The sequence below is a fragment of the Tachyglossus aculeatus genome, chromosome 3 (assembly GCF_015852505.1).
Source record: "Tachyglossus aculeatus isolate mTacAcu1 chromosome 3, mTacAcu1.pri, whole genome shotgun sequence".
In the NCBI taxonomy this organism is placed as follows: domain Eukaryota; kingdom Metazoa; phylum Chordata; class Mammalia; order Monotremata; family Tachyglossidae; genus Tachyglossus; species Tachyglossus aculeatus.
The window spans coordinates 18612660-18639346 of record NC_052068.1 but is presented as its reverse complement, the minus strand read 5'-3'; the positions used below and the strand labels follow the sequence as shown (position 1 = coordinate 18639346).

General features: G+C 46.3%; 1 protein-coding gene across 5 annotated transcripts in view; it reads right to left on the bottom strand.

Annotated features, from left to right (window-relative positions):
- Nucleotides 1–25904, bottom strand: part of WASHC2C (WASH complex subunit 2C) — a 99449-nt gene extending 73545 nt beyond the window's left edge. For 4 of the 5 annotated variants that reach the window (XM_038743307.1, XM_038743308.1, XM_038743306.1 and 1 more), the window contains exons 1-5: nt 24305–24437; nt 14265–14327; nt 10919–11092; nt 4595–4688; nt 4408–4469 (exon numbers count right to left, since the gene is read on the bottom strand). In XM_038743307.1, the coding sequence (XP_038599235.1) occupies nt 4408–4469; nt 4595–4688; nt 10919–11092; nt 14265–14327; nt 24305–24334 (423 nt within the window). In that variant the 5' untranslated portion in view covers nt 24335–24437. Of the gene's footprint in view, nt 1–4407; nt 4470–4594; nt 4689–10918; nt 11093–14264; nt 14328–24304; nt 24470–25790 lie in introns of those variants that run through there. The other variant, XM_038743304.1, reaches the window with a different exon arrangement.
- Between the last annotated feature and the right edge of the window lie 783 nt (nt 25905–26687).

The window sequence follows — 26687 nt, the reverse complement described above, 5'->3', positions numbered from 1 at the left end:
CCAAAGAGCCTGGGCTTAGGCGTCAGAAGTCATGGGTTTTAATCTCTGCTCCGCCACTTGTCTGCTATGTGACTTTGGGCAAGTCAATTCACTTCTCTGGGCCTCAGTTACCTTATCTGTAAAATGGGGATTAAGACTGTGAGCCCCACGTGGGACAACTGATTACCTTGTTATCTATTCCTGTGCTTTGAACAGTTCTTGGCACATAGCACTTCACAAATACCGTTATTATTATTATTATCATTATTGTTATTACACACACCACCTCCCCAACCCCTAACCCCGACGCTCACTCTTATTTGGAATCCAGAACTGGTTCCGGCAGTTTCATTTGTAAAGCCGATCTATAAACTTAGCCTGTAGCATCACTGTCCAAACAGTAGCCAATTACAAATTAATTGTGCTACAGGGAAGGCCGCTGGTTGCTCACGCTACCAAAGTTTTGTTTTGTTTTGACAGGTTTCCTTCAGCAAAGAGGCTGACTACGATCTATCAGTCTTGAACTCGCAAGCACCATTAACCACATTCCTCAGAATTCAATCAAAAATGACCACCTTGGTTCAATTTATTTGGTCTGCAAACTTAACCTTGTCTCTCTCCCCATTCTCCACCTCATCTAGATTGCCCTCCACCCATTTTGTGGCTAGGAAATGAAACTTAAAAATTGGGAAAAGAAGGCAGATGAGCAGTTTGGCCTGGTGGAAAGAGCACAAGCCAAGGAGTCGAAGGATCTGGGTTCTAATCCCAGCTCCGCCACTTGTCTGCTATGCGACCTTGGGCAAAGTCATTTTAACTTTTCAGTGCCTCACTTTCTTCATTTGTAAAATGAGGAACGGTGTCTGACTTGATTAATTGTATCGACCCCAGTGCTTAGTATAGCCCTTGGCACATAGTAAATGCTTACTAACATACCAATCTTATTGTTATTACAAGAGGGTTTGGGTTAACTGAAGCTTTCAGTCACCAATCAATCAATCAATCGCATTTATTGAGCGCTTACTGTGTGCAGAGCATTGTACTAAGTGCTTGGGAAGTACAAATTGGCAACATATAGAGACAGTCCCTACCCAACAGTGGGCTCACAGTCTAAAAGGGGGAGACAGAGAACAACACCAAACATACTAACAAAATAAAATAAATAGAAAAGATATGTACAAGCAAAATAAATAGAGTAATAAATATGTACAAACATATATACATATATACAGGTGCTGTGGGGAAGGGAAGGAGGTAAGATGGGGGGGATGGAGAAACAATCAAAAAGAGGTAACATAGGTAAATAGGTAACATAAGGTCCTCTTAAGGATGATTTTTGAAATTCTTCAACTTTGGGGAGTTGGATAAATAATAATAAATGATGATAATAATAATAACATTTGTTAAATGCTTACTATGTGTGAAGCACTGTTCTAAGTACTGGATAATAATAGTTGAATTTGTTAAGTGCTTACTATGTGCCAAGCACTGTTCTCAGCTCTGGGGGAGATACAAGGTTATCAGGTTGCCCCTTGTGGGGCTCACAGTCTTATTCCCCATTTTCCAGATGAGGGAACTGAGACACAGAGAAGTTAAGTGGCTTGCCCCAAGTCACACAGCAGACAAGTGGCGGAGCAGGGATTCAAACCCACGACCTCTGACTCCCCAGCTCGGGCTCTTTCCATTAAGCCATGCTCCTGAGCTCCACTGCAGTGATCTTTTCTTCTCCTCCCCAGAGAAAGTTTCTAAGGTCCGATTTGTTTAAAGTAGGCTATCATAGCAGTACAGTTAGGCTCATGGGGAAAAATCGGCAAGGACACCAACAGCAGTAAAACCATTCTCTGCTTGGAGCCTAAAATCAGCTCAAACAAACAAAACAGACCCAGGTTCTAATCCCGGTTCCATTACCTGCCTGCTGTGGGACCTTGGGTAGGTCAACTAACTTTTTAGTGTCTTGCCTTAGTTACTCCTGTAAAATGGGCTCAGGTGGTGGGTCCTGAGCTTTTCCTTTGTGTGAACCTTTGACAGTATTTGCAATCTTAGGGATCACCATAGTATTTGTTAAGCACTTTGCGAGGTGTGAAGCACTGTTCTAAGCATTAGTGACACAGTCCCTGTCCCACATTGAGTAGAATGGAGAACAAGAAGCAACTATTATTTATTTATTTTACTTGTACATATCTATTCTATTTATTTTATTTTGTTAGTATGTTTGGTTTTGTTCTCTGTCTCCCCCTTTTAGACTGTGAGCCCACTGTTGGGTAGGGACTGTCTATGTTGCCAACTTGTACTTCCCAAGCGCTTAGTACAGTGCTCTGCACACAGTAAGCGCTCAATAAATATGATTGATGATGATGATGATGATAAAATACCTATTCTCCCTCACTCTTAGACTGGGAGCCCTATATGGGATAAGGACTGGGTCTTATTTGCTAAGACTCTATCAACCCTAGGGCTTTGTTAATAATAATAATAACAATAATAATAATAATAAATTTGTTAAGCACTATGTGCAAAGCACTGTTCTAAGCACTGGGGTAGAAACAAGGTAATCAGGTTGTCCCACATGGGGCTCACAGTCTTAATCACCATTTTACAGATAAGGTAACTGAGGGACAGAGAAGTGAAGTGACTTGCCCAAAGTCACACACTGGTGAGTGGTGGGGCCGGGATTAGAACCCACGTCCCCTGACACCCAAGCCCGGGTTCTTTCCACTAAGCCGTGCTGCTTCTCACAGCATGTTCAGTCCTTCGCATATAGTAAGGTGGTAACAAATACCATATTATTATTATCAACAGTCCAGGCCCGTAGCAACTATATTAATCTGGGAATACATCTTTTCCTTTTATTGCATTTTCCCAAGTGCTTAGCACAATGCTCTGACCACAGCAGGTGTTCAATACCTGCTGTTGCTTCTGCTTAAAAAAAATATTATTACTACTGTTCTTACATACCTAGCAGGATCAGGAATTTTCCAAGCTCTCTCCTTCACCATTTCAAACATTTCTAAATAACTGGCTAATCAATCAATCGATCAATCGTATTTATTGAGCGCTTACTGTGTGCAGAGCACTGTACTAAGCGCTTAGGCTAAGAATCATTATCATTATCATCATCACCAATGGTTTTCAATGAGCACTGTGTGCACAACACTATACTAAGGGCTTGGGAGAGTAAATTACAATAGAATTGGTGGACATATTCCCTGCTCACAACAAGAAACTACTCTGAATAAAGGTTTTTGCTAATCTTTTGTGCCAGTTGGGACCCTAAAATAGTGATTCACAGGGAATAGCTCTAAATGGAAAACTTCAGAGATGTGGTCTTTACCATAGTGGAACATTACACAACAGTATCATCAACATCAATGACACCGAGTGCTTACTACATGCAAAGCAGTGTACTAAACGCTTGGGAAAGTATAGTACAACAGAGGTGGCAGAAACGTTCCCTGCCTGTAACAAGCTTACAGTCTACAGGGGGAAACAGACATTAATAATTATATTATTATTAATAATAATTAATATATATATATACGTACACACACACAAGTATAATGGGGACGAGGGTGGGGTGGACATCAAATGTCAACATGAAGCAGCATGGCACAGTGGACAGAGCACGAGCCTGGGAATCAGAAGGTCACGGGTTCTAATCCCAGCTCCGCCACTTGTCTGATGGGTGACCTTAGGTAAGTCACTTCCCTTCTCTGGGCCTCAGTCCCCTCATCTGTAAAATGGGGATTGAGACTGTGAGCCCCACGTGGGACAGGGGGCTGTGCCCAAACCGATTCACTTGTATCCACCCTGGCCCTTAGTACAGTTAGAGAAGCAACGTGGCTTAGTGGAAAGAGCACGGGCTTGGGAGTCGGAGGACGTGGGTTCTAATCTTGGCCCCGCCACTTCATCATCATCATCATCATCATCATCAATCGTATTTATTGAGCGCTTACTATGTGCAGAGCACTGTACTAAGCGCTTGGGAAGTACAAATTGGCAACATATAGAGACAGTCCCTACCCAACAGTGGGCTCACAGTCTAAATCATCAATCAATCATCTATCGTATTTATCAATCGTATTCCCACCCAATGTGACCTTGCCTGCTGTGTGACCTTGGGCAAGCCACTCGACTTCTCTGGGCCTCAGGTACTTCATCCGTAAAATGGGGATGAAGACTGTGAGCCCCGCATGGGACAACCTGATTACCTTGTATCTACTCCAGCACTTAGAACAGTGCCCGGCACATAGTGCTTAACAAATACCAAAATTATTATTATTATTAGCTCCTGGCACACAGTAAGGGCTTAACACCATTACTATTTTTAGTATTATTGTTAATAAACAGGTCACAGGTCCACAGGACTGAACATCTGGAGCACTTGACCAACTTTGCCCGCCCCTCTCCTTGCCACCAATCTCCGTAACTTACCTCTTCATCTTTCTCCTCTTCGCTGTCAACGACACTCCCACGATCGCTGTCCACCGAGCCTTCTATTTAGGGAACACAGGATCAGTTCTTCGCCTAGCTCGGTAAGACCATTTGGGCTAATCCCTTCTTCCCACCCAACCCGAGAGAGAGAGACACATGAAACCTAAATTTCCCACTGGAAAAGTACCTTCGCTAGAAAGATCTCCAAGGCCCACATCTTCTTGTTCCATGAAAAGCTGAGACCCAATTAAGTAAGGCAAGGGCCGATCGATGTACAGATCCTGGAATGAGAGAGTGGGTTTCGGTGGCTATCTTTGGTCAGATCTTCCTCGCGGGATCTTCCGACCACTCGCCCTTAATGGAAAAGGCCTAAAAATTCACACCTGATACAGGAATCTTTGGTTTGGGGGCAGGGAGAGGGCCGGCTGATTCCGTAGGATTGCAATCTCCGAGGAGCGGAGGCTGCCAATAGGAAGCCCTCAATATATAATCATGGATTGATTGATTGCTCGAAGGTGACTGGGAGAGGTGCCAGGGTAGCCGTTCAGGACTAATGAACACATCAGCAGCGTGGCTCAGTGGAAAGAGCCCGGGCTTTGGAGTCAGAGGTCATGGGTTCAAATCCCGCTCTGCCTATTGGGCAAGTCACTTCACTTCTCTGGGCCTCAGTTCCCTCATCTGTAAAATGGGGATGAAGACTAAGCGCTTAGTACAGTGCTCTGCACACAGTAAGTGCTCAATAAATACGATTGACTGATTGTGAACCCCAAATAGGACAACCTAATCACCTTGTAACTTCCCCAGCGCTTAGAACCGTGATTTGCACATAGTAAGCGCATAATAAATGCCATCATTATTATTACTATTCTCTGTGCCTCAGTTACCTCATCTGTAAAATGGGGATTAAAACCGTGAGCCCCCCGTGGGACAACCTGATCACCTTGTAACCTCCCCAGCGCTTAGAACCGTGCTGTGCACATAGTAAGTGCTTAATAAATGCTATCATTTTTTTTAATGGCATTTGTTAAGTGTTTACTATGTGCAAAGCACTGTTCTAAGCACTGGGGGGGATACGAGGTGATCAGGTTGTCCCACGGGGGGCTCACAGTCTTCATCCCCATTTGACAGATGAGGGAACTGAGGCCCAGAGAAGTGAAGTGACTTGCCCAAGGTCACACAGCAGACCTGTGGCGGAGCCGGGATTCAAACCCATGACCCCTGACCCCAAAGCCCGGGCTCTTGCCACTGAGCCACGCTGCTTCTTTCATTATCATTAAAATTATTATTAATAATCATTATTAATTAAATAAAAATTATTATTAAAATGCTATCATTATTTATTATTATTTATTGTTATTATCAGGGGATGACTAACCATCGTATCAATTAGAGAAGCAGCGTGCCTTAGTGGATAAAGCACGGGCCTGGGTGTCAGAAGGACCTGGGTTCTAATCCGGGATCAGCCACCCACCTGCTGGGTGACCTTGAGCAAGTCACTTCACTTCTCTGGGCCTCAGTTACCTCATCAGTAAAATTAAGCCTGTGAGCCCCACTCTTGGGACAAGGACTGTGTCCAGCCTGATTCACTTGTATCTAGAGAAGCAGCATGGCTCAGTGGAAAGAGCCCGGGCTTTGGAGTCAGAGGCCACGGGTTCAAATCCCGGCTCCGCCAACTGTCGGCTGTGTGACTTTGGGCAAGTCACTTACCTTCTCTGGGCCTCAGTTACCTCATCATTAAAATTAAGCCCGTGAGCCCCACTCTTGGGACAAGGACTGTGTCCAGCCTGATTCACTTGTATCTCGAGAAGCAGCGTGGCTCAGTGGAAAGAGCCCGGGCTTTGGAGTCAGAGGCCACGGGTTCAAATCCCGGCTCCGCCAACTGTCAGCTGTGTGACTTTGGGCAAGTCACTTCACTTCTCTGGGCCTCAGTTACCTCATCAGTAAAATTAAGCCCATGAGCCCCACTCTTGGGACAAGGAGTGTGTCCAGCCTGATTCACTTGTATCTAGAGAAGCAGTGTGGCTCAGTGGAAAGAGCCCGGGCTTTGGAGTCAGAGGCCACGGGTTCAAATCCCGGCTCCGCCAACTGTCGGCTGTGTGACTTTGGGCAAGTCACTTCACTTCTCTGGGCCTCAGTTCCCCCATCTGTAAAATGGGGATTAAGACTGTGAGCCCCCTGTGGGACAATCCGATCACCCTGTAACCTCCCCAGCGCTTAGAATAGTGCTTTGCACATAGTAAGCGCTTAATAAATGCCATCCTTATTATCATCATCATCATCATCAATCGTATTTATTGAGCGCTTACTATGTGCAGAGCACTGTACTAAGCGCTTGGGAAGTACAAATTGGCAACATATAGAGACAGTCCCTACCCAACAGTGGGCTCACAGTCTAAAAGGGGGAGACAGAGAACAAAACCAAACATACTAACAAAATAAAATAGAATAGATATGTACAAATAAAATAAATAGAGTAATAAATATGTACAAACATATATACATATATACAGGTGCTGTGGGGAAGGGTTCTTATTATTACCCCAGAGCTTACAAAAGTGCTTGGCACATAGTAAGGGCTTAGTACAGTGCTCTGCACACAGTAAGCACTCAATAAATATGATTGAATGAATGAACAAGTACCATAATTATTATTTATTATCAATGGTACCCACTGACCCCTTACTTTGTGTAGTTGTGAGGAGCTCAAACTGTACTAAACGTTTGGGAGAGTACAATTCAGGAGGAAATAGCAATAACAATCAAAACACTTGTGGTATTTGGTAAGCGCTCATTACGTGTCAGGCACGGTACTAAGCACTGGAGCGGATACAAGCAAATCAAGTTGGACTCAGTCCCTGTCCACGTAGGGCTCACAGTCTCAATCCCCATTTCACAGATGAGGTCACTGAGGCCCAGAGAAGTGAAGCGACTTGCCCCAAGTCACACAGCTGGTAAGTGCCGGGGCTGGGATTTAATCAGTTTGGACCCAATCCGTGTCCCACGTGGGGCTCGCAGCCTTAATCCCCATTTTACAGATGAGGGAACTGAGGCACAGAGCAGTTAGACTTGCCCAAGGTCACAAAGCAGACCAACGGGGGCGCCGAGATACGGAGGTAGCCATTCGAGCAGGCAAAGACTTGAACCATATATCTGGATCAGATGCTTTGATAACTTTAAGATCTTTCCGTGAAAATGTGATGTAGGATTTTCAAGATGCCGTTTCAATTAAAAATAATAATAATAATGATGGCATTTATTAAGCGCTTACTATGTGCAAAGCACTGTTCTAACTGCTGGGGAGGTTACAAGTTGATCAGGTTGTCCCACGGGGGGCTCACAGTCTTAATCCCCATTTTACAGATGAGGGAAATGAGGCCCAGAGAAGTTAAGTGACTTGCCCGAAGTCACCCAGCTGACAAGTGGCGGAGCCGGGATTTGAACCCGTGACCTCTGACTCCAAAGCTCGTGCTCTTTCCACTGAGCCACGCTGCTTCTCTCGCTCCAAGAAGAAAGGTGTGAGAGAGAGAGAGAGAGAGGGGGAGTAACTTGTTTTGGGAAGGGAACGTTTTTACCAACTCCATTGTATTGTACCCTCCCAAGTACTTAGTACATCATCATCATCATCAATCGTATTTATTGAGCGCTTACTGTGTGCAGAGCACTGTACTAAGCGCTTGGGAAGTACAAGTTGGCAACATATAGAGACGGTCCCTACCCAACAGTGGGCTCACAGTCTAAAAGGGGGAGACAGAGAACAAAACCAAACATACTAACAAAATAAAATAAGATATGTACAAGTAAAATAAATAAATAGAGTAATAAATATGTACAAACATATATCCAAATATACAGGTGCTGTGGGGAAGGGAAGGAGGTAAGTTGGGGGGGATGGAGAGGGGGACGAGGGGGAGAGGAAGGAAGGGGCTCAGTCTGGGAAGGCCTCCTGGAGGAGGTGAGCTCTCAGTAGGGCCTTAGTACAGTGCTCAGCACACAGAAAGAGCTCAGATACTGCTGACTGACACTGTATTTTCCCAAGTGCTTAGCACAGTGCTCTGCACATGGCAAATTCTCAATAAATACCATTGATTGATTAACTACCGGGGTGTGAGAAGCAGCGTGGCTCAGTGGAAGGAGCTCGGGCTTGGGAGTCAGAGGTCATGGGTTCTAATCCCAGCTCCGCCAGTTGTCAGCCGTGTGACTTTGGTCAAGTCACTTCCCTTCTCTGGGCCTCGGTTCCCTCATCTGTCAAATGGGGATTAAGACTGTGAGCCTCATGTGGGACAACCTGATCACCCTGTATCCTCCCCAGAGCTTAGAACAGTGCTTTGCACATAGTAAGTGCTTAACAAATACCAAAATTATTATTATTATTATGGCTCTCTGATGCTTCCAATGGTAAGATCGGAATCTTTCCAGACTTATCCCGGCAGAAGGTTCTTATCCGTGATCCAAAAATCAATGTGTCTGCTGTGTGACCTGGGGCAAGTCACTTCACTTCTCTGTGTCTCGGTTCCTTCATCTGTAAAATGGGGATTAAGACTGTGAGCCCCATGTGGGACAACCTGATCACCTTGTATCTCCCCAAGCGCTTAGAACAGTGCTTGGCACAGAGTAATATTATTATTGAGAAGTGGCACGGCTTAGCGGAAAGAGCTCGGGCTTGGGAGTCAGAGGTAATAGGTTCTAATTCCAGCTCCGCCACTCGTCAGCTGCATGACTTTGGGCAAGTCACTTAACTTTTCTGAGCCTCAGTTACCTCATCTGTAAAATGGGGATTAAGACTATGAGCCCCATGTGGGACAATCTGATCAATCAATCATATTTATTGAGCACTTACTGTGTGCACAGCACTGTACTAAGCGCTTGGGAAGGACAAGTTGGTAACATATAGAGACGGTCCCTACCCAACAGTGGGCTCACAGTCTAGCAAAGTCTGATGACTTTGTATCTACCCTATCGCTTAGAACAGTGCTTGGCACATAGTAAGCACTTAACAAATACTGTCTGTTTTATTATTATTATTATTCATTCAATCATGCTTATTGAGCGCTTACTGTGTGCAGAGCACTGTACTAAGCGCTTGGGAAGTGCAAGTCGGCAACATTCATTCATTCATTCAATCGTACTTGAGCGCTTACTGTGTGCACAGCACTGTACTAAGCGCTTGGGAAGTACAAGTCGGCAACATATAGCGACGGTCCCTACCAAACAGTGGGCTCATCAGTCTAGCAAAGTCTGATGATTTGTATCTACCCTGTAGCTTAGAACAGTGCTTGGCACATAGTAAGCACTTAACAAATACTGTCTTTATTATTATTATTATTATTCATTCAATCATGCTTATTGAGCGCTTACTGTGTGCAGAGCACTGTATTAAGTGCTTGGGAAGTACAAGTCGGCAACATTCATTCATTCATTCAATCGCACTTATTGAGCGCTTACTGTGTGCACAGCACTGTACTAAGCGCCTGGGAAGTACAAGTCGGCAACATATAGCGACAGTCCCTACAAAGTCTGATGATTTGTATCTACCCTGTAGCTTAGAACAGTGCTTGGCACATAGTAAGCACTTAACAAATACTGTCTGTATTATTATTATTATTCATTCAATCGTGCTTATTGAGCGCTTACTGTGTGCAGAGCACTGTACTAAGCGCTTGGGAAGTACAAGTCGGCAACATTCATTCATTCATTCAATCGTACTTATTGAGCGCTGTGTGCACAGCACTGTACTAAGCGCTTGGGAAGTACAGTCGGCAACATTCATTCATTCATTCAATTGTATTTATTGAGCACTTACTGTGTGCAGAGCATTGTACTAAGCGCTTGGGAAGTACAAGTTGGCAACATTCATTCATTCATTCATTCAAATTTATTGAGCGCTTACTGTGTGCAGAGCACTGGACTAATAATAATAATAATAATAACTGGCATTTGTTAAGCGCTTACTATGTGCAAAGCACTGTTCTAAGCGCTGGATAATGATGGCATTTATTGAGCACTTACTATGTGCACAGGGTGATCAGGTGGTCCCACGTGGGGCTCACAGTCTTAATCCCCATTTTACAGATGAGGTAACTGAGGCCCAGAGAAGTTAAGTGACTTGCCCAAGATCACACAGCAGACATGTGGTGGAGTCGGGATTCGAACCCATGACCTCTGACTCCAAAGCCCGTGCTCTTTCCACTGAGCCACGCTAAGCGCTTGGGAAGTCCAAGTCGGCAACATATAGAGACGGTCCCTACCCAACAGCGGGCTCACAGTCTAGAAGGGGGAGACAGACAACAAAACCAAACATATTAACAAAATAAAATAAATAGAATATGTACAAGTAAAATAAATAGAGTAAAAAATACATACAAACATATGTACATATATACAGGTGCTGTGGGGAGGGGGAAGGGGGGGAAGGAAGGAGAGGGCTCAGTCTGGGAAGGCCTCCTGGAGGAGGTGAGCTCTCAGTAGGGCTTTGAAGGGATTTATAGACGGTCCCTACCCAACAACGGGTTACCTTTGGCTCAAGGATGAGATCCCCTCGCTCGTTGGTTTCTTCCTCTTCGGAATCGGAGTTCCCCGCTTTGATATCCAGCTGCTCAAACGCACTATCCAACACTTGCAACCCAAAGTTCACGGCCTCCTGGACTTTCGGGATCAAGTCCGCTTCTTTCTGCTCCCGGGTTTTCTCCTACGAAGGAAAGGAATTCTGTTGGGTGAGGGAGCGGCGTCGCACAGCTCGGGCCACTGTGAAACCGGCCCGAGTTTCCAAGGACGGGTCGGGCCCTTCCGTTGCTACGCCCAAGGGGATCCCTCGGTGTTTGGGACGGCGCTGATCGGAGCTGAGGTTCAGGGCAGATTTCGAGGCAGGGGGCAGTTCTACTTATAGGTTGGTGACTTACTGGCCTGCTTGGATGTGGTTCTAACACCCTCAGCTGGAGAGTCTACCTCTCACTGGGAAGCAGCATGGCGTAATAATAATAATAATAATAATAATAATAAAGATGGCTTACTACGTGCAAAGCACTGTTCTAAGCGCTGGGGAGGTTACAAGGTGATCAGGTTGTCCCACGGGGGGGGGGGCGCTCAGAGTCTTAACCCCATTTTCCAGATGAGGTAACTGAGGCCCAGAGACGTGAAGTGACTTGCCCAAAGTCACAGAGCTGACAATTGGCGGAGCCGGGATTTGAACCCATGACCTCTGACTCCAAAGCCCGGGCTCTTTCCATTGAGCCACGCTGCTTCCCACAGCCACGTGCCGTGATAACGATGCCATCCGCCAGAACACCAGGACACGCAGCAGCAGGAGCAGCCGCTGTGTCTGTCCCTGCCCAGAAGGCCAGATGCCCGCTCGACAACCAGAACCAACCCACTGAGGCAAGGGCCGCGGGATGGAGGAGCGCCGCACCCGCCGCCCGCTCACCCGCCCCAGGCCCTCCGCCGCCACCGCCACCGGCCGGAGGAGCCCCCAGTCAATCAATCAATCAATCAATCAATCAATCGTATTTATTGAGCGCTTACTGTGGAGCCGACATGGCCACCATCCCCGCCACCGCTCGGGGGGAGCAGGCTGGCGGGCAGAGAACCGGGGCGGCGGGCTTCCCCCACCCGCCTCGCTAACCTTAACCTCCCTCCCCTTCTCTCCCCCACCCCGCAAGCGGGATTAGAACCCATGACCTCTTGCTGACTGCTTTCGTAACTCCTTAAAATTAGTCCATCTGCTGAGCGTGCTCGGAAATCCGTCAAATCACGGATTTGACGATTGAATGAAGTCAGCCTATTTACTGACTGTCCCTAAATCCGACAGATCCTCCTATTTACTGAGCGCTTTCGGCAATTTGTCAACGGTGGCATTTGTTAAACGCTTACCAGGTGCTGAGCACTGTTGTAAGCGCTGAGAAATCGTCATGACTGAACTCCTTAAAATCAGCCTATTTCCTGAGCGCTTTCGTAAATCTGTAAAGTCAGCTATTTACTGAGCGCGCCTAAATCCGTAAGATCCTCCTGTTTACTGACCGCTTTCAGAAATCTGTCAAATCGTCCTATTTACTGAGCGCTCGTAAATCCCTAAAACCGTAATGACTGAGCACTTTCGTAACTTTTTAAAATCAGCCCATTTACTGAGCGGTCTCGTAAATCCCTAAAATCAGCCTATTTACTGAACGCTTTCATAAATCCGTCAAATCGTCCTATTTACTGAGCGCTCTCTTAAGTGTTTTGTTGTCTGTCTCCCTCTTCTAGCCTGTGAGCCCGTTGTTGGGTAGGGACTGTCCCTATATGTTGCCGACTTGTACTTCCCAAGTGCTTATTACAGTGCTCTGCACACAGTAAGCACTCAATAAATGCGATTGAATGAATGAATGAATCCGTTAAGCGCTTACTATGTACTAAATGCTGGGGTGGATACAAGCAAATCGCGTTGGACACAGTCCCCGTCCCACGGGGGCTCACGGTCTCAAACTCCACTTTACGGATGAGGGAACTGAGGCCCGGAGAAGTGAAGAAACTTGCCCAAGGTCACACGGCAGACAAGTGGGGGAGTCCAGATAAGTGGCTAGAGCACAGGCCCGGGAGTCAGAAGGACATGGGTTCTAATCCTGGCTTTGCCTCTTATCATCTGTGGAGGCTTGGGCAAGTCCCTTCATTTCCCTTGCCTCAGTTGCCTCATCTATAAAATGGGGATTAAGACTGTGAGCCCCATTTGGGACAGGGACTGTGGCCCACCCGAGCTGCTTGTATAATAATAATGATGGCATTTATTAAGTGCTTACTGTGTGCAAAGCACTGTTCTAAGCGCTGGGGATACAAGATTATCAGGTTGTCCCACGTGGGGCTCACAGTTTTAATCCCCATTTTACCGATGAGGGAACTGAGGCCCAGAGAAGTTAAGCGACTTGCCCGGTCACACAGCTGACAAGCGGCGGAGTCAGAATTGGAACCCATGACCTCTGACTCTCAAGCCCGGGCTCTTTCCACTGAGCCACACTGCTTCTCTAAGTATCCACTCGAAGTTTTCTCTAACTATCCACTAAACACTGGAGTGGATACTCCAGTGCTTAGCACAGTGCCTGGCACATAGTAAGTGCTTAACAAATACCGTAACTATTATTATCGTCATCTGGGGGCCTTTGCTTTGAGTCAGAGGTCACAGGTTCAAATCCCGCCTCTGCCAATTGTCAGCTGTGGGATTTTGGGCAAGTCACTTCACTTCTCTGGGCCTCAGTTACCACATCTGCAAAATGGGGATTAAGACTGTGAGCCCCCCGTGGGACAACCCGATCACCTTGTAACCTCCCCAGCGCTTAGAACAGGGCTTTGCACGTAGTAAGCGCTTAATAAATGCTAGCAGCGTGGCTCAGTGGCAAGAGCCTGGGCTTCGGAGTCGGAGGTCATGGGTTCAAATCCCGCCTCTGCCAACTGTCAGCTGTGTGACTTTGGGCAAGTCACTTAACTTCTCTGCGCCTCAGTTACCTCATCTGTAAAATGGGGATGAAGACTGTAAGCCCCATGTGGGATAATCTGATCACCTTGTATCCTCCCCAGCGCTTAGAACAGTGCTTTGCACATAGTAAGCGCTTAACAAATGCCATCATTATTATTATTACTATTATTATTATCTGCTTCCTTGCAAATTTTAGTCCCTTCAATGAACTCCAAAGGGTACCATCAGTTGGAGACCAGAAGGGAAGCCACAGAAAGTGACTCATGGAAGAACCGGTCCAGGGGTCAGGGAAGGGGATTCCCGCATTCCCAAGATTCGACCTTAGTACAGTGCTCTGCACACAGTAAGCGCTCAATAAATACGATTGATGATGATGATGACCTCCTCTGGATTGCAGAGGGGGTTCGATACGTCGGGTTACCTGCTCCGTCTTCTCTGTTTCTGCCTTGGGAACTGGTTCCTCCACTTCTTCATCATATACCCGCTGAAAAGAGAAGCAAATTCAGGAAGGTGAAACCCACCCTTCCGCACCTGGGGAAGGCATTTCCTAAGTCCTGAGAAAGATTACCACAGAGAAGTAAAGTGACTTGCCCAAAGTCACGCAGCTGATAAGTGTCGGAGCCAAGATTAGAACCCATGACCTCTGACTCCCAAGCCCGGGCTCTTTCCGCTAAGCCACGCTTGTTCTCTAGGCACAAAATGGGGATTCAATACCTGTTCTCCCTCTTCCTCAGACTGTGAGCCCCACTTGCGACCGAGACTGCATCTGATCCAATCGTATCTTCCCAACAAATACCACACTTAATAATAATGGTAGTAATAATGATAATAATAATAATAAAGTGCCCCAAACGCAGGCGACATTGACACCTATTGCTTGCCGAGTGTAGCACTCAGTCAGGGGGTTAAACTGATGCTATTCTGAGGCGACAGAGATTTCGGACTTAGTTGCCAACTGTCAGGGCTTTCGAGTTCTCTTCTGCCAAATGAGATAAAGAAAACTAACTCAAGGAGGAGGAGGCGAAGACATAATGGCAGCGAGTTTTCAAAACTCGAAGCAATTGTGGCCACACGGACCTTATAAATAGGTGAGAAACAAAAAGATAAAAATTCACACTCCCCCGACTAAGAGATCTATTTTTCAGTATTCCTAGCCGGTATCGTTAATTTCTGTGGAAAGGAAAGAGGTCGGTGATGGTATATTTAGAACTTCATTCCCTTATAACAGACTGTCAGTTACCTGGAGCCCAAATTAATCAGTATTTCTTTAATCTTGGAAATTCCCAAAGGCTCCTTCCAGAAGACAGCATTTACTGAGCCTCTATTGTATATAGAAAACGGTCCCAAGCCCCAGAAGAACACTGTCTGCTGTGAGACCTTGGGTAAATCACTTTACTTCTCTGTGCCTCAGTTACCTCATCTGTAAAATGGGGATTGGGACTGTGAGCCCCATGTGGGACAGGGACTGTATCGAACCCAATTTGCCTATATTCACCCCAGCGCTCAGTATAGCACCCGACACATACTAAGTGTTGAACAAGTGCCACTATTATTATTATTATTGAGCCCACTGTTGGGTAGGGACTGTCTCTATATGTTGCCAACTTGTACTTCCCAAGCGCTTAGTACAGTGCTCTGCACACAGTAAGCGCTCAATAAATACGATTGATGATGATGATATTATTACTATTATTGGTACATTAGAAGAAGTGAAAGTATTGATCGGTACCTTTGTGGAACTTAAAAATGACAGGCATGGCCAGCTATAAGAGGTGAGTGAAGAGTAACTCATTAAGAAAGCACAAGTAGCAAGTTGATAAATGAGCGTTTACAGGTCTAGATATACCTCTACAACTATAGCTGTAGCTAGACATATCAATCAATCAATTGTATTTATTGAGCGCTTACTGTGTACAGAGCACTGTACTAAGCGCTTGGGAAGTACAAGTTGGCAACATATAGAGACGGTCCCTACCCAATAGTGGGCTCACAGTCTAGAAGGGGGAGACAGAGAACAAAACAAAACATACTAACAAAATAAAATAAACAGAATAAATATGTACAAGTAAAATAAATAGAGTAATAAATACGTGCAAACATATATCCATATATACAGGTGCTGTGGGGAAGGGAAGGAGGTAAGGCGGTGGGGATGGAGAGGGGGACGAGGGGGAGAGGAAGGAGGGGGCTCAGTCTGGGAAGGCCTCCTAAGTAAAAGTAAATACAAGTACAAATACAAATACGACATATACAAACAAATACACAAAGTGATAAATGGATGATATGAACAGTTTAGATATCACGCACTAGGAGAAAGATGGCAGGTTTAGAGTAGGCTGAAAAATGCTCTTTGGGAGACAGCTGAAAAAGGAAGGGAGTGTGGATACTTTATTAATGATGTATATATAGCTATAATTATATTTATTCTGACAGTATTGACACCTGTCTACTTATTTTGTTTTGTTGTCTGTCTCCCCCTTCTAGACTGTGAGCCCGTTGCTGGGTAGGGACCATCTCTCTCTGTTGCCAATCTGTACTTCCCAAGCGCTTAGTACAGTGCTCTGCACACAGAAGCAGCGTGGCTCCATGGAAAGCGCCCGAGCTTTGGAGTTAGAGGTCATGGGTTCAAATCCCAGCTCCACCACTTGTCAGCTGTGTGACTTTGGGCAAGTCACTTCACTTCTCTGGGCCTCAGTTACCTCATCTGGAAAATGGGGATGACGACTGTGAGCCCTACGTGGGACAATCTGATCACCTTGTAACCTCCCAAGCGCTTAGAACAGTGCTTTGTACATAGTAAGCACTTAATAAATGCTATTATTATTATTATTTAATAAATGTGATCGAATGAATGAATGATGGAGAGGTAGGAGGATAATTAGGAGGAAGAGGGGGCACTTGGAGAAATTCAATCAATTGTCCTTATTGTTGTGCGATTCTGTTGTATCGTACTGTCCCAAGAGCTTAGTACAGTGCTCTGCACATAATAATCCTTATCGTTGTGCGATTCTGTTGTATCGTATGGTCCCAAGAGCTTAGTACAGTGCTCTGCACATACTAATCACTCAAAAAATACGATTGATTATTGAGAGCTTATTTTGAGCAGAGCACTGTACTAAGCACTTGGGAGAGTACACTATAACAGAGTCAATCAATTAATCAATCAATCGTATTTATTGAGTGCTTACTGTGTGCAGAGCACTGTACTAAGTGCTTGGGAAGTACAAGTTGGTAACATATAGAGACAGTCCCTACCCAACAGTGGGCTCACAGACTAAAACGGGGAGACGGATAACGAAACCAAACATACTAACAAAATGAAATAAATAGAATAGATATGTACAAGTAAAATAAATAGAGTAATAAATATGTACAGACATATATACATATATACAGGTGCTGTGGGGAAGGGAAGGAGGTAAGATGGGGGGATAGAGAGGGGGATGAGGGGGAGAAGAAGGAAGGGGCTCAGTCTGGGAAGGCCTCCTGGAGGAGGTGAGCTCTCAGTAGGGCCTTGAAGGGAGGAAGAGAGCTAGCTTGGCGGATGGGCAGAGGGAGGGCATTACAGGCCCGGGGGGATGACGTGGGCCGGGGGGTCGACGGCGGGACAGGCGAGAACGAGGTACGGTGAGGAGATTAGCGGTGGAGGAGCGGAGGGTGCGGGCTGGGCTGGAGAAGGAGAGAAGGGAGGTGAGGTAGGAGGGGGCGAGGGGATGGACAGCCTGGAAGCCCAGGGTGAGGAGTTTCTGCCTGATGCGCAGATTGATTGGTAGCCACTGGAGATTTTTGAGGAGGGGAGTAATATGCCCAGAGCGTTTCTGGAGTCGGTAGACATGTTCCCTGTCCACAGCAAGCTTAAAGTCCAGAAGGGGAGAAGTTGGTCTCTAACGGCCTGGATCTTGTTAAGGAAATAATTTGCCAGATCATCACCATACAGGATGGCAGGGATGGGGATGCTGGAGGATCTTCTAGACTGTAAGCTCCTGTGGGAAGGGGCTATGTCTACCAACCCTGTTAATAGGGTACTTTCCCAAGTGCTCTCAGTGGGAAGAGCCCGGGCTTTGGAGTCAGAGGTCATGGGTTCAAATCCCGGCTCCGCCAATTGTCAGCTGGGTGACTCTGGGCAAGTCACTTCACTTCTCTGTGCCTCAGTTCCCTCATCTGTAAAATGGGGATTAAGACTGTAAGCCCCACATGGGACAACCTCATCTCCTTGTATTCCCCCCAGTGCTTAGAACAGTGCTTTGCACATAGTAAGCGCTTAACAAATACCAACATTATTATTATTATTATTATTATTCTCTGGCCCTCAGTTACCTCATCTGTCAAATGGGGATTAAGACTGTGAGCCCTCCATGGGACAACCTGATCACCTTGTAACCTCCCCAGCGCTTACTACAGTGCTTTGCACATAGTAAGTGCTTAATAAATGCCATTATTATTATTATTAAGGTGAGCCAACTTCCCTAGACAAGAAAGGTCATGCCTGATGAGAGAATCATTAGCCATCACCGACTTACAAGATCTGTGAAATGACCTCGCTTTGGCCAGGCAAAAAGGTGAAAACCTTCACCTTCTGATGGGAGAGGTGAACCCCAACTCGGGGATTTTCCCTAAGCGCTTAGCCCAGTGCTCTGCACACAGTAAGCGCTCAATAAATGCAACTGAATGAATGAACATCAGTAGTCAGTCAATCGTACTTATTGAGCATTTACTGTGTGCAGAGCACTGTACTGCACACTTGGGAGAGTACAATATAACAGTAGGGGAATCTTTTATCAATTTTTTGGTATTTGATAATAATAATAATAATCATGGTATTTGTTGAGCATTCATTCATTCAATCAATCTCATTTATTGAGCGCTTACTGTGTGCAGTGCACTGTACCATTCATTCATTCATTCAATCGTATTTATTGAGCGCTTACTGTGTGCAGAGCACTGTACTAAGCACTTGGGAAGTACAAGTTGGCAACATACAGAGACGGTCCCTACCCAACAGCAGGCTCACAGCCTAGAAGGGGGAGACAGACAACAAAATATATTAACATAATAAATAGAATAGTAAATATGTACAAGTAAAATACAGTAATAAATACGTACAAACATATATACATATACATAGGTATAGTAAGCACTTAATAAATGCCATCATTACCAGTGCACTTACTGTGTGCCAGATACTGTACTAAGTGCTGGGGTGGATACAAGTGAATCAGGTTGGAAACGGTCCCTGTCTCACGTGGGGCTCATAGTCTCAATCCCCACTTTACATCATCATCATCATCAATCGTATTTATTGAGCGCTTACTATGTGCAGAGCACTGTACTAAGCGCTTGGGAAGTACAAATTGGCAACATATAGAGACAGTCCCTACCCAACAGAGGGCTCACAGTCTAAAAGGGGGGAGACAGAGAACAAAACCAAACATACTAACAAAATAAAATAAATAGAAAAATATGGAACGCTTCACGAATTTGCGTGTCATCCTTTACAGATCAGGTAACCGAGGCACAGAGAAGTAAAATGACTTGCCCAAGGTCCCACAGCAAACAAATGCTGGAGCCGAGATTAGAACCCATGACCTTCTGTTTGCTAAGTGCTTATTGTGGGTCAAACACTTTTCTAAGTGCCGGGGTAGGTACAATGAGGTCAGACAGAGTTCCCGTCCCACATAGGGTTCACAGTGTAAGTAGGAGGAGAACAGGTAACCCCATTTTACAGTTGAGGCAATGAGGCATACAGAAGTTAAGTGACTTGCCCAAGGTCACACAGCAAGCAACTGTCGGGGCCGGGATTAGAAACTAGGTCCCCTCACTCCCGGGCCTGTGCTCTTTCCGCTAGGTCACGCTGCTTCTAATACCATTTAGTAGCTCACTCTTCTCGGCTGGGAAATTCATTCCTAAAACTAATTCGGGTGTGGAGAATGTTATTTGAAAAAAAACCAAATCAGTGATGGTAGTGCTATGGAAGTTTATCTGAAAGAGCACAAGACCTAGAGAGAAATTTGGATTCCAAAATGGACCAGGACCGGAAATTCAGGGGACAATTTGTGCAAGACAGTATAAAGGACGCTAAGGAGACAGGCACGGTGGATTTTGAGCACAGATCCTGGAATGCCCTCCCTCCTCAAATCCTCCAATCACTCTTCCCCCCTTCAAAGCCCTGCTGAAGGCTCACCTCCTCCAAGAGGCCTTCCCAGACTGAGCCCCCCGCTTTTTCTCAGCTCCCCCTCCCTTCCACATCACCTCAACTGGCTCCCTTTGCTCTCCCCCACCTCCGCACCCCCACGGCACTCATGTATATATGTATAATTCTATTTATATTGATGCTTGTTTACTTGTTCTGATGTGTATATAATTGTATTCATTGATATTGTTGCCTTTTTACTTTCTTTTATGTCCATCTTCCCCCCTCTAAGCTGTAAGCCCAGTGCTCTATTGCTAAATTGGATTTACCAAGTGCTTACTAGAGTGCTCTGCACACAAGAAGCGCTCAGTAAATACAGTTGAATGACTGAAATTCCTCCCCCTTTTAGACTGTGAGCCCACTGTTGGGTAGGGACTGTCTCTATATGTTGCCAATTTGTACTTCCCAAGCGCTTAGTACAGTGCTCTGCACATAGTAAGCGCTCAATAAATACGATTGACGATGAAACTGCCCAAAGCGCAACTACCCTGATTACAATAGCTACAGTACAGGACAATAGCTATGAATTTCTAAATCAATGGTTCCCCCACAGGCCTTACCTTACTAGTTCTCATACCTTTATTCATTCATTCGTTCAATCGCATTTATTGAGCGCTTACTGTGTGCAGAGCACTGTACTAAGAGCTTGGAAAGTACAACTGGGCAACAGATAGAGACAGTCCCTACCCAACAACGGGCTCATAGTCTAGAAGGGGGAGACAGACAACAAAACAAAACAAGTAGACAGGTGTCAATGCCATCAGTGTAAATAAATACAATTATAGATTTATACGCATCATTAATAAAATAGAGTAATAAATATGTACAAATATACCCAAGTGCTGTGGGGAGGGGAAGGAGGTAGGGCAGGGGGGAGGCGTGATGGGGAGGAGGAGAGGAAAAAGGGGGCTCAGTCTGGGAAGGCCTCCTGGAGGAGGTGAGCTCTCAGTAGGGCTTTGAAGGGAGGAAGAGTCTAAGAAGGAGGGAAAGCTCTAATACCAATCAATTATTTAATCAAACAACCATTGTTAGAGTGAAGGAGAACTAGGTGAGGAATCTGGCAAGTGCAGACTGAGCCCCCTTTTTCCTCTCCTCCTCCCCTTCCCCTCCCCACAGCACCTGTATATATGTTTGTGCAGATTTATTACTCTATTTATTTTACTTGTACATATTTACTATTTATTTTGTTACTGAAGTGCATTTAGCTTTAATTCTATTTGTTCTGACGACCTGACACCTGTCCACATGTTTGGTTTTGTGGTCTGTCTCCCCCTTCTAGACTGTGAGCCCGTTGTTGGGTAGGGACCGTCTCTAGATGTTGCCAACTTGTACTTCCCAAGCGCTTAGTCCAGTGCTCTGCACACAGTAAGCACTCAAATACGATTGAATGAATGAAGTGCAGTGGCAAAGTCATTTTACTTCATCTATTTACCGTTACTGAGACATGGCAAATATTTTCCCCTTTCACCTCCTGGGTTCTCCACCGGAAAACAAATACTTGATGACAAAGTAACACTGCTTCATAATTTGTTGCCAGTTTTCTATGTGTTAGAAAAGGTCTGTTACCCAAACCGGTTCATATCATGTTTGTACATATTTATTACTCTATTTATTTAGTTATTCTACTTGTACATATCTATTCTATTTATTTTATTTTGTTAGTATGTTTGGTTTTGTTCTCTGTCTCCCCCTTTTAGATTGTGAGCCCACTGTTGGGTAGGGACTGTCTCTATATGTTGCCAATTTGTACTTCCCAAGCGCTTAGTACAGTGCTCTGCACATAGTAAGCGCTCAATAAATACGATTGATGATGATGATGATGATATCTCTGGAAACTTTGCTGTGAGAAGCCCGAATTTGAGCTGGTTTAGTCAATGTCATTACAGAACGTTTCAAATTCATTCAATCATTCATTCTTGAGCCCTTTCTGTGCGCAGAGCACTGTACTAAGCGCTTGGAAAGTACAATTTGGCAACAAATAGAGACAGTCCCTACCCAACAAGGGGCTCAGAGTCTAGATATGCCTAAAGAGAAGCAATGTGGCCTAGGGGAAAGAGCCCAGGCCTGGGAACCAGAAAACCTGGGTTCTAAGCCTGGCTCTACCATTTGCCTGCATGCGATCGCGGGCAAGTCACTTTACAGTGCCTCAGTTTCTTCATCAGTAAAATGGAGATTAAGTACCTGTTCTCCCCATCATCATCAATCGTATTTATTGAGCGCTTACTGTGTGCAGAGCACTGTACTAAGTGAGGCCAATGAGGGACAGGAACTATTTCCAACTGGATCACCTGTCTCCACCCCAGTGCTTGGCACACAGAAAAGGCTAACAAATACCACAACTATTACCATTATTAGAAATGTTCTTTGAAAAGGAGTCAAGAAAAGCCCAGCGATATCTAGCAAGCTGGTTTCTCACTTGGAGAAATGAGATAACCTTTTAGAATTCCAGGCCTTCCCTAGAACTTACATAGATGTGCGCTTTTCATTCTATTCAAGGATATTTACTACTCAAGTATTGCATGGAGAAACCAAAAGGAAGGAAATGGTTTGCTCTCTTCCCGTAATGAGGAAATAGCCATTTTTCACTGAAGATCCATGTTACCCAACTCATATCCATAGCCACGCTGGGAAGCAGCGTGGCTCAGTGGAAAGAGCCGGGGCTTTGGAGTCAGAGGTCATGGGTTCAAATCCCGGCTCCGCCACTTGTCAGCTGTGTGACTTTGGGCAAGTCACTTAACTTCTCTGGGCCTCAGTTCCCTCATCTGTAAAATGAGGATGAAGCCTGTGAGCCCCACGTGGGACAACCTGATCACCTTGTAACCTCCCCAGCGCTTAGAACAGTGCTTTGCACATAATAAGCGCTTAATAAATGCCATTATTATTATATCCAGCGCTTAGAACAGTGCTTTGCACATAGTAAGCGCTTAATAAATGCAATCATTATTATATCCCAGAAGGTGACACTTCATTATTTTCTACTTTCATGCACCTAGTACACAGCATGGCACTATGTGGATGGGAAATAATAATAATAATAACTGCGGTATCTGTTATGCATTTATTTGCACCAGGCATTGTACTAAGCACTAGGGTGGACATAGGCAAATCGGGTTGGACACAGTCCCTGTCCCACGTGGGGCTCACGGTCTCAATCCCCATTTTACAGATGAGGTGACTGCGGCCCGGAAAAGTGAAGTGACTTCTTCAAGGTCACACAACAGGCAAGTGGTGGGAGACAGAACTAGAACCCATGACCTTCAGACTCCAAGGCCTGTGCTCTATTAGGGCCACACTGCTTTTCACAAACATCATTCCATAAACAGTACTGCTAATACCACTACGTATCACCAGGGATATGTATTTATATTCATGTTCATTTTCCCCTTCTAGACTGTAAGTTCACTTTGGGCCAACTCTGTTGCCTTGTACCCTCCCAAGCGCTTAGTACAGTGCTCTGCACATATAATTGCTCAATAAATAATAATGACGGTATTTGTTAAGCGCTTACTACTAAGAATAATAATGACATTTGTTAAGTGCTTACGACGTGCGAAGCACTATTCTAAGAGCTGGGGGGATACTAGGTGATCAGGTTGTCCCACGTGGGGCTCCCAGTCTTAATCCCCATTTTACAGACGACGTAACAGACTCAGAGAAGTGACTTGCCCAAAGTCACACAGCTGACAAGTGGCAGAGCGGGGATTAGAACCCACGACCTTTGACTCCCAAGTCCATGCTCCTTCCACTGAGCCATCATCATCATCAATCGTATTTATTGAGCGCTTACTGTGTGAAGAGCACTGTACTAAGCGCTTGGGAAGTACAAACTGGCAACATATAGAGACAGTCCCTACCCAACAGTGGGCTCCCAGTCTAAAGCACTGTTCTAAGCACTGGGGCAGATACACGGTAATCAGGTTGTCCCACGTGGGGCTCCCAGTCTTAATCTCCATTTTACAGTTGCGGTAACAGGCACAGAGACGTGAAATGACTTGCCCAAAGTCACCCAGCGGACATGCTGCGGAGCCGGGATTAGAACCCACGACTTCTGACTCCCAAGTCAAGGCTCTTTCCACTAAGCCATGCTACTTCAAGCGCTTAGTACAGTGCTCTGCGCACAGTAAGCGCTCAATAAATACGACTGACTGACTGAATGAATGAACAGCATCGACGATGACACTATCAAGTGTCAATAGTGCAACTGAAAAGCACTGCTAAAGAAACAACTGACAAGGACTAATTTTTAGACAAGCTTAGTTGGGGGGACTCACATTCTCAATGAACTGCGTGTTGGACAGCATAAGGAAGTCGTTGAAGACATTATGCAGGCGGCAGTCAGTGGCTTGGGTTTCCCGAATCAGGCCGTCCACTTGTTTCTTGATTTCATGAGTCCTCGATATTGTCTGCTGGGAGAACTCCTGCAGAAACTGGAGAAGCTGTTGGAAAAACAAACCACCGGTGGTTTGGGAAGGCATCGGAAAATCCGCATCGGGGAGATTCAGTCGACCCATCCGCACGCCCGTGCTTTTATCCCCTTAACGGTTATGGTGTCTGTTAAGCGCTTACTATGTGCCTGGCGCGGTACTAAGTGCTGGGGTAGATAAAAGCGAATCAGGTTGGACACAGTCCCTGTCCCCCATGGGTCTTACAGTCTTAATCCCCCTTTCATGGATGCAGTGAGTGCAGCACGGAGAAGTGAAGTGACTTGGCCAAGATCACACGGCAGATCAGTGGCGTGGACGGGATTAGAACCCAGGTCCCCTGAATTCCAGGCGTGCGCTTTATCCACCAGGCCAAGCTGCTTCCCTTTCTGAGGGGAGGTCTGCTGCTGACTTCGGTAAGTGAGGAGTAGCACGGCGGAGCGGATAGAGCCCGGGCCTGGGAGTGGGAAGGTCGGGGGTTCTAATCCCTTTTCTGCCACTTTTTTTTATAATGGCATTTATTAAGCGCTTACTACGTGCAAAGCACGGTTCTAAGCGCTGGGGAGGTTACAAGTTGATCAGGTTGTCCCTGGTGGGGCTCATGGTCTTAATCCCCATTTGACAGATGAGGTAACTGAGGCTCAGAGAAGTGAAGTGACTTGCCCAAAGTCACACAGCTGACAATTGGCGGAGCCGGGATTTGAACCCACGACCTCTGACTCCAAAGCCCGGGCTCTTTCCTACTGAGCCACGCTGCCACTTGCCTGCTGTGTGGCCTTGGGCAAGTCACTTAACCTCTCTGTGCCTCAGTCACCTCATCTGTACAATGGGGATGACGGCTGTGAGCCCTAAGCGGGACAGGGACTGTGTCCTACCCAATTTTCTTGTAATAATAATAGCAATAATGCCGGGTTTTTAGGTGCTTACTATGTACCAAGCACTGTTGCTTAATATCATTATTAATGATATTAAGCGCTTAAGTAAGCACTTAATAAATATCATCATCATCACTGTTCTAAGCGCTGGGGTATAGATGGTAATCAGATTGTCCCACCTGGGGCTCACAGTCTTCATCCCCATTTTCCAGATGAGGTAACTGAGGCCCAGAGAAGTGAAGTGACTTGCCTAAAGTCACACGGCTGCCAAGCGGCAGAGCCAAGATTAGAAGCCACGACCTCTGGCTCCCAAGCCCGTGCTCTTTCCACCAAGCCCCGTTGCTGCTCTCTCGGAAGTGGTTAGTACAGTGCTCTGCACTTAGTAAGCGCTCAATAAATATGATGGATGGACTGACTGATTGTCTTGTGCCCCCCCCCGCCCCCCGGCCGGTCACACTCACGCCAGCATCAGCCGCCAAGGACCAGCTCTGGCTGTTCTTGCGGATTTCGTCCAGGGACCAGGGCCGCTCCCACACCGCCGCCTCCGCCTCCGCGCCCGGGCTCGTCCCGTTCATCTGCGGCCGGCCGGGGGGGGGGGGGGGGCGGGGGAGGGAGGGGGCGAGAGCAAAGGGAGGAGGGGGGGAGGAGGGGAGGGAGGAGGGGGAGGGGGACAGGGAGGAGGGGACGGAGGGGGATAGATGGGGGAGGGGGGGAGAAGGGGGAGAGGAAGAAGGGGGAGGAGGGGGAGAAGAAGGAGAGGGGAAGAAGGGGGAGAAGAAGGAGAGAGGAAGAAGGGGAGAAGAAGGAGAGGGGAAGAAGGAGAGGGGAAGAAGCGGGAGAAGGAGAGAGGAAGAAGGGGGAGAAGGAGGGGGAAGGAGGGAGAAGAAGAGGAGAAGAAGGAGAGAGGAAGAAGGGAGAGAAGAAGGAGGGAGGAAGAAGGGGAGAAGAAGGAGAGGGGAAGAAGGGGGAGAAGAAGGAGGGGGAAGGCGGGGGAAGAAGGGGAGAAGGAGAGAGGAAGAAGGGGGAGAAGGAGAGGAAGAAGGGGAGAAGGAGGGGGAGAGATGAAGAAAGGAAGAGAGAGGAAGAAGGAGGAGAGGAAGAAGGGGGAGAAGGAGGAGAGGACGAAGGGGAGACAGGAAGAAGGGTGAGAGAGGAGGAAGAAGGGGGAGAAGAAGGAGAGAGGAAGAAGGGGGAGAAGGAGAGGGGAAGAAGGGGGAGAAGAAGGAGAGAGGAAGAAGGGGGAGAAGGAGAGAGGAAGAAGGGGGAGAAGGAGAGAGGAAGAAGGGGGAGAAGAAGGAGGAATAACGGGGAGAAGAAGGAGGAATAACGGGGAGAAGAAGGAGAGAGGAAGAAGGGGA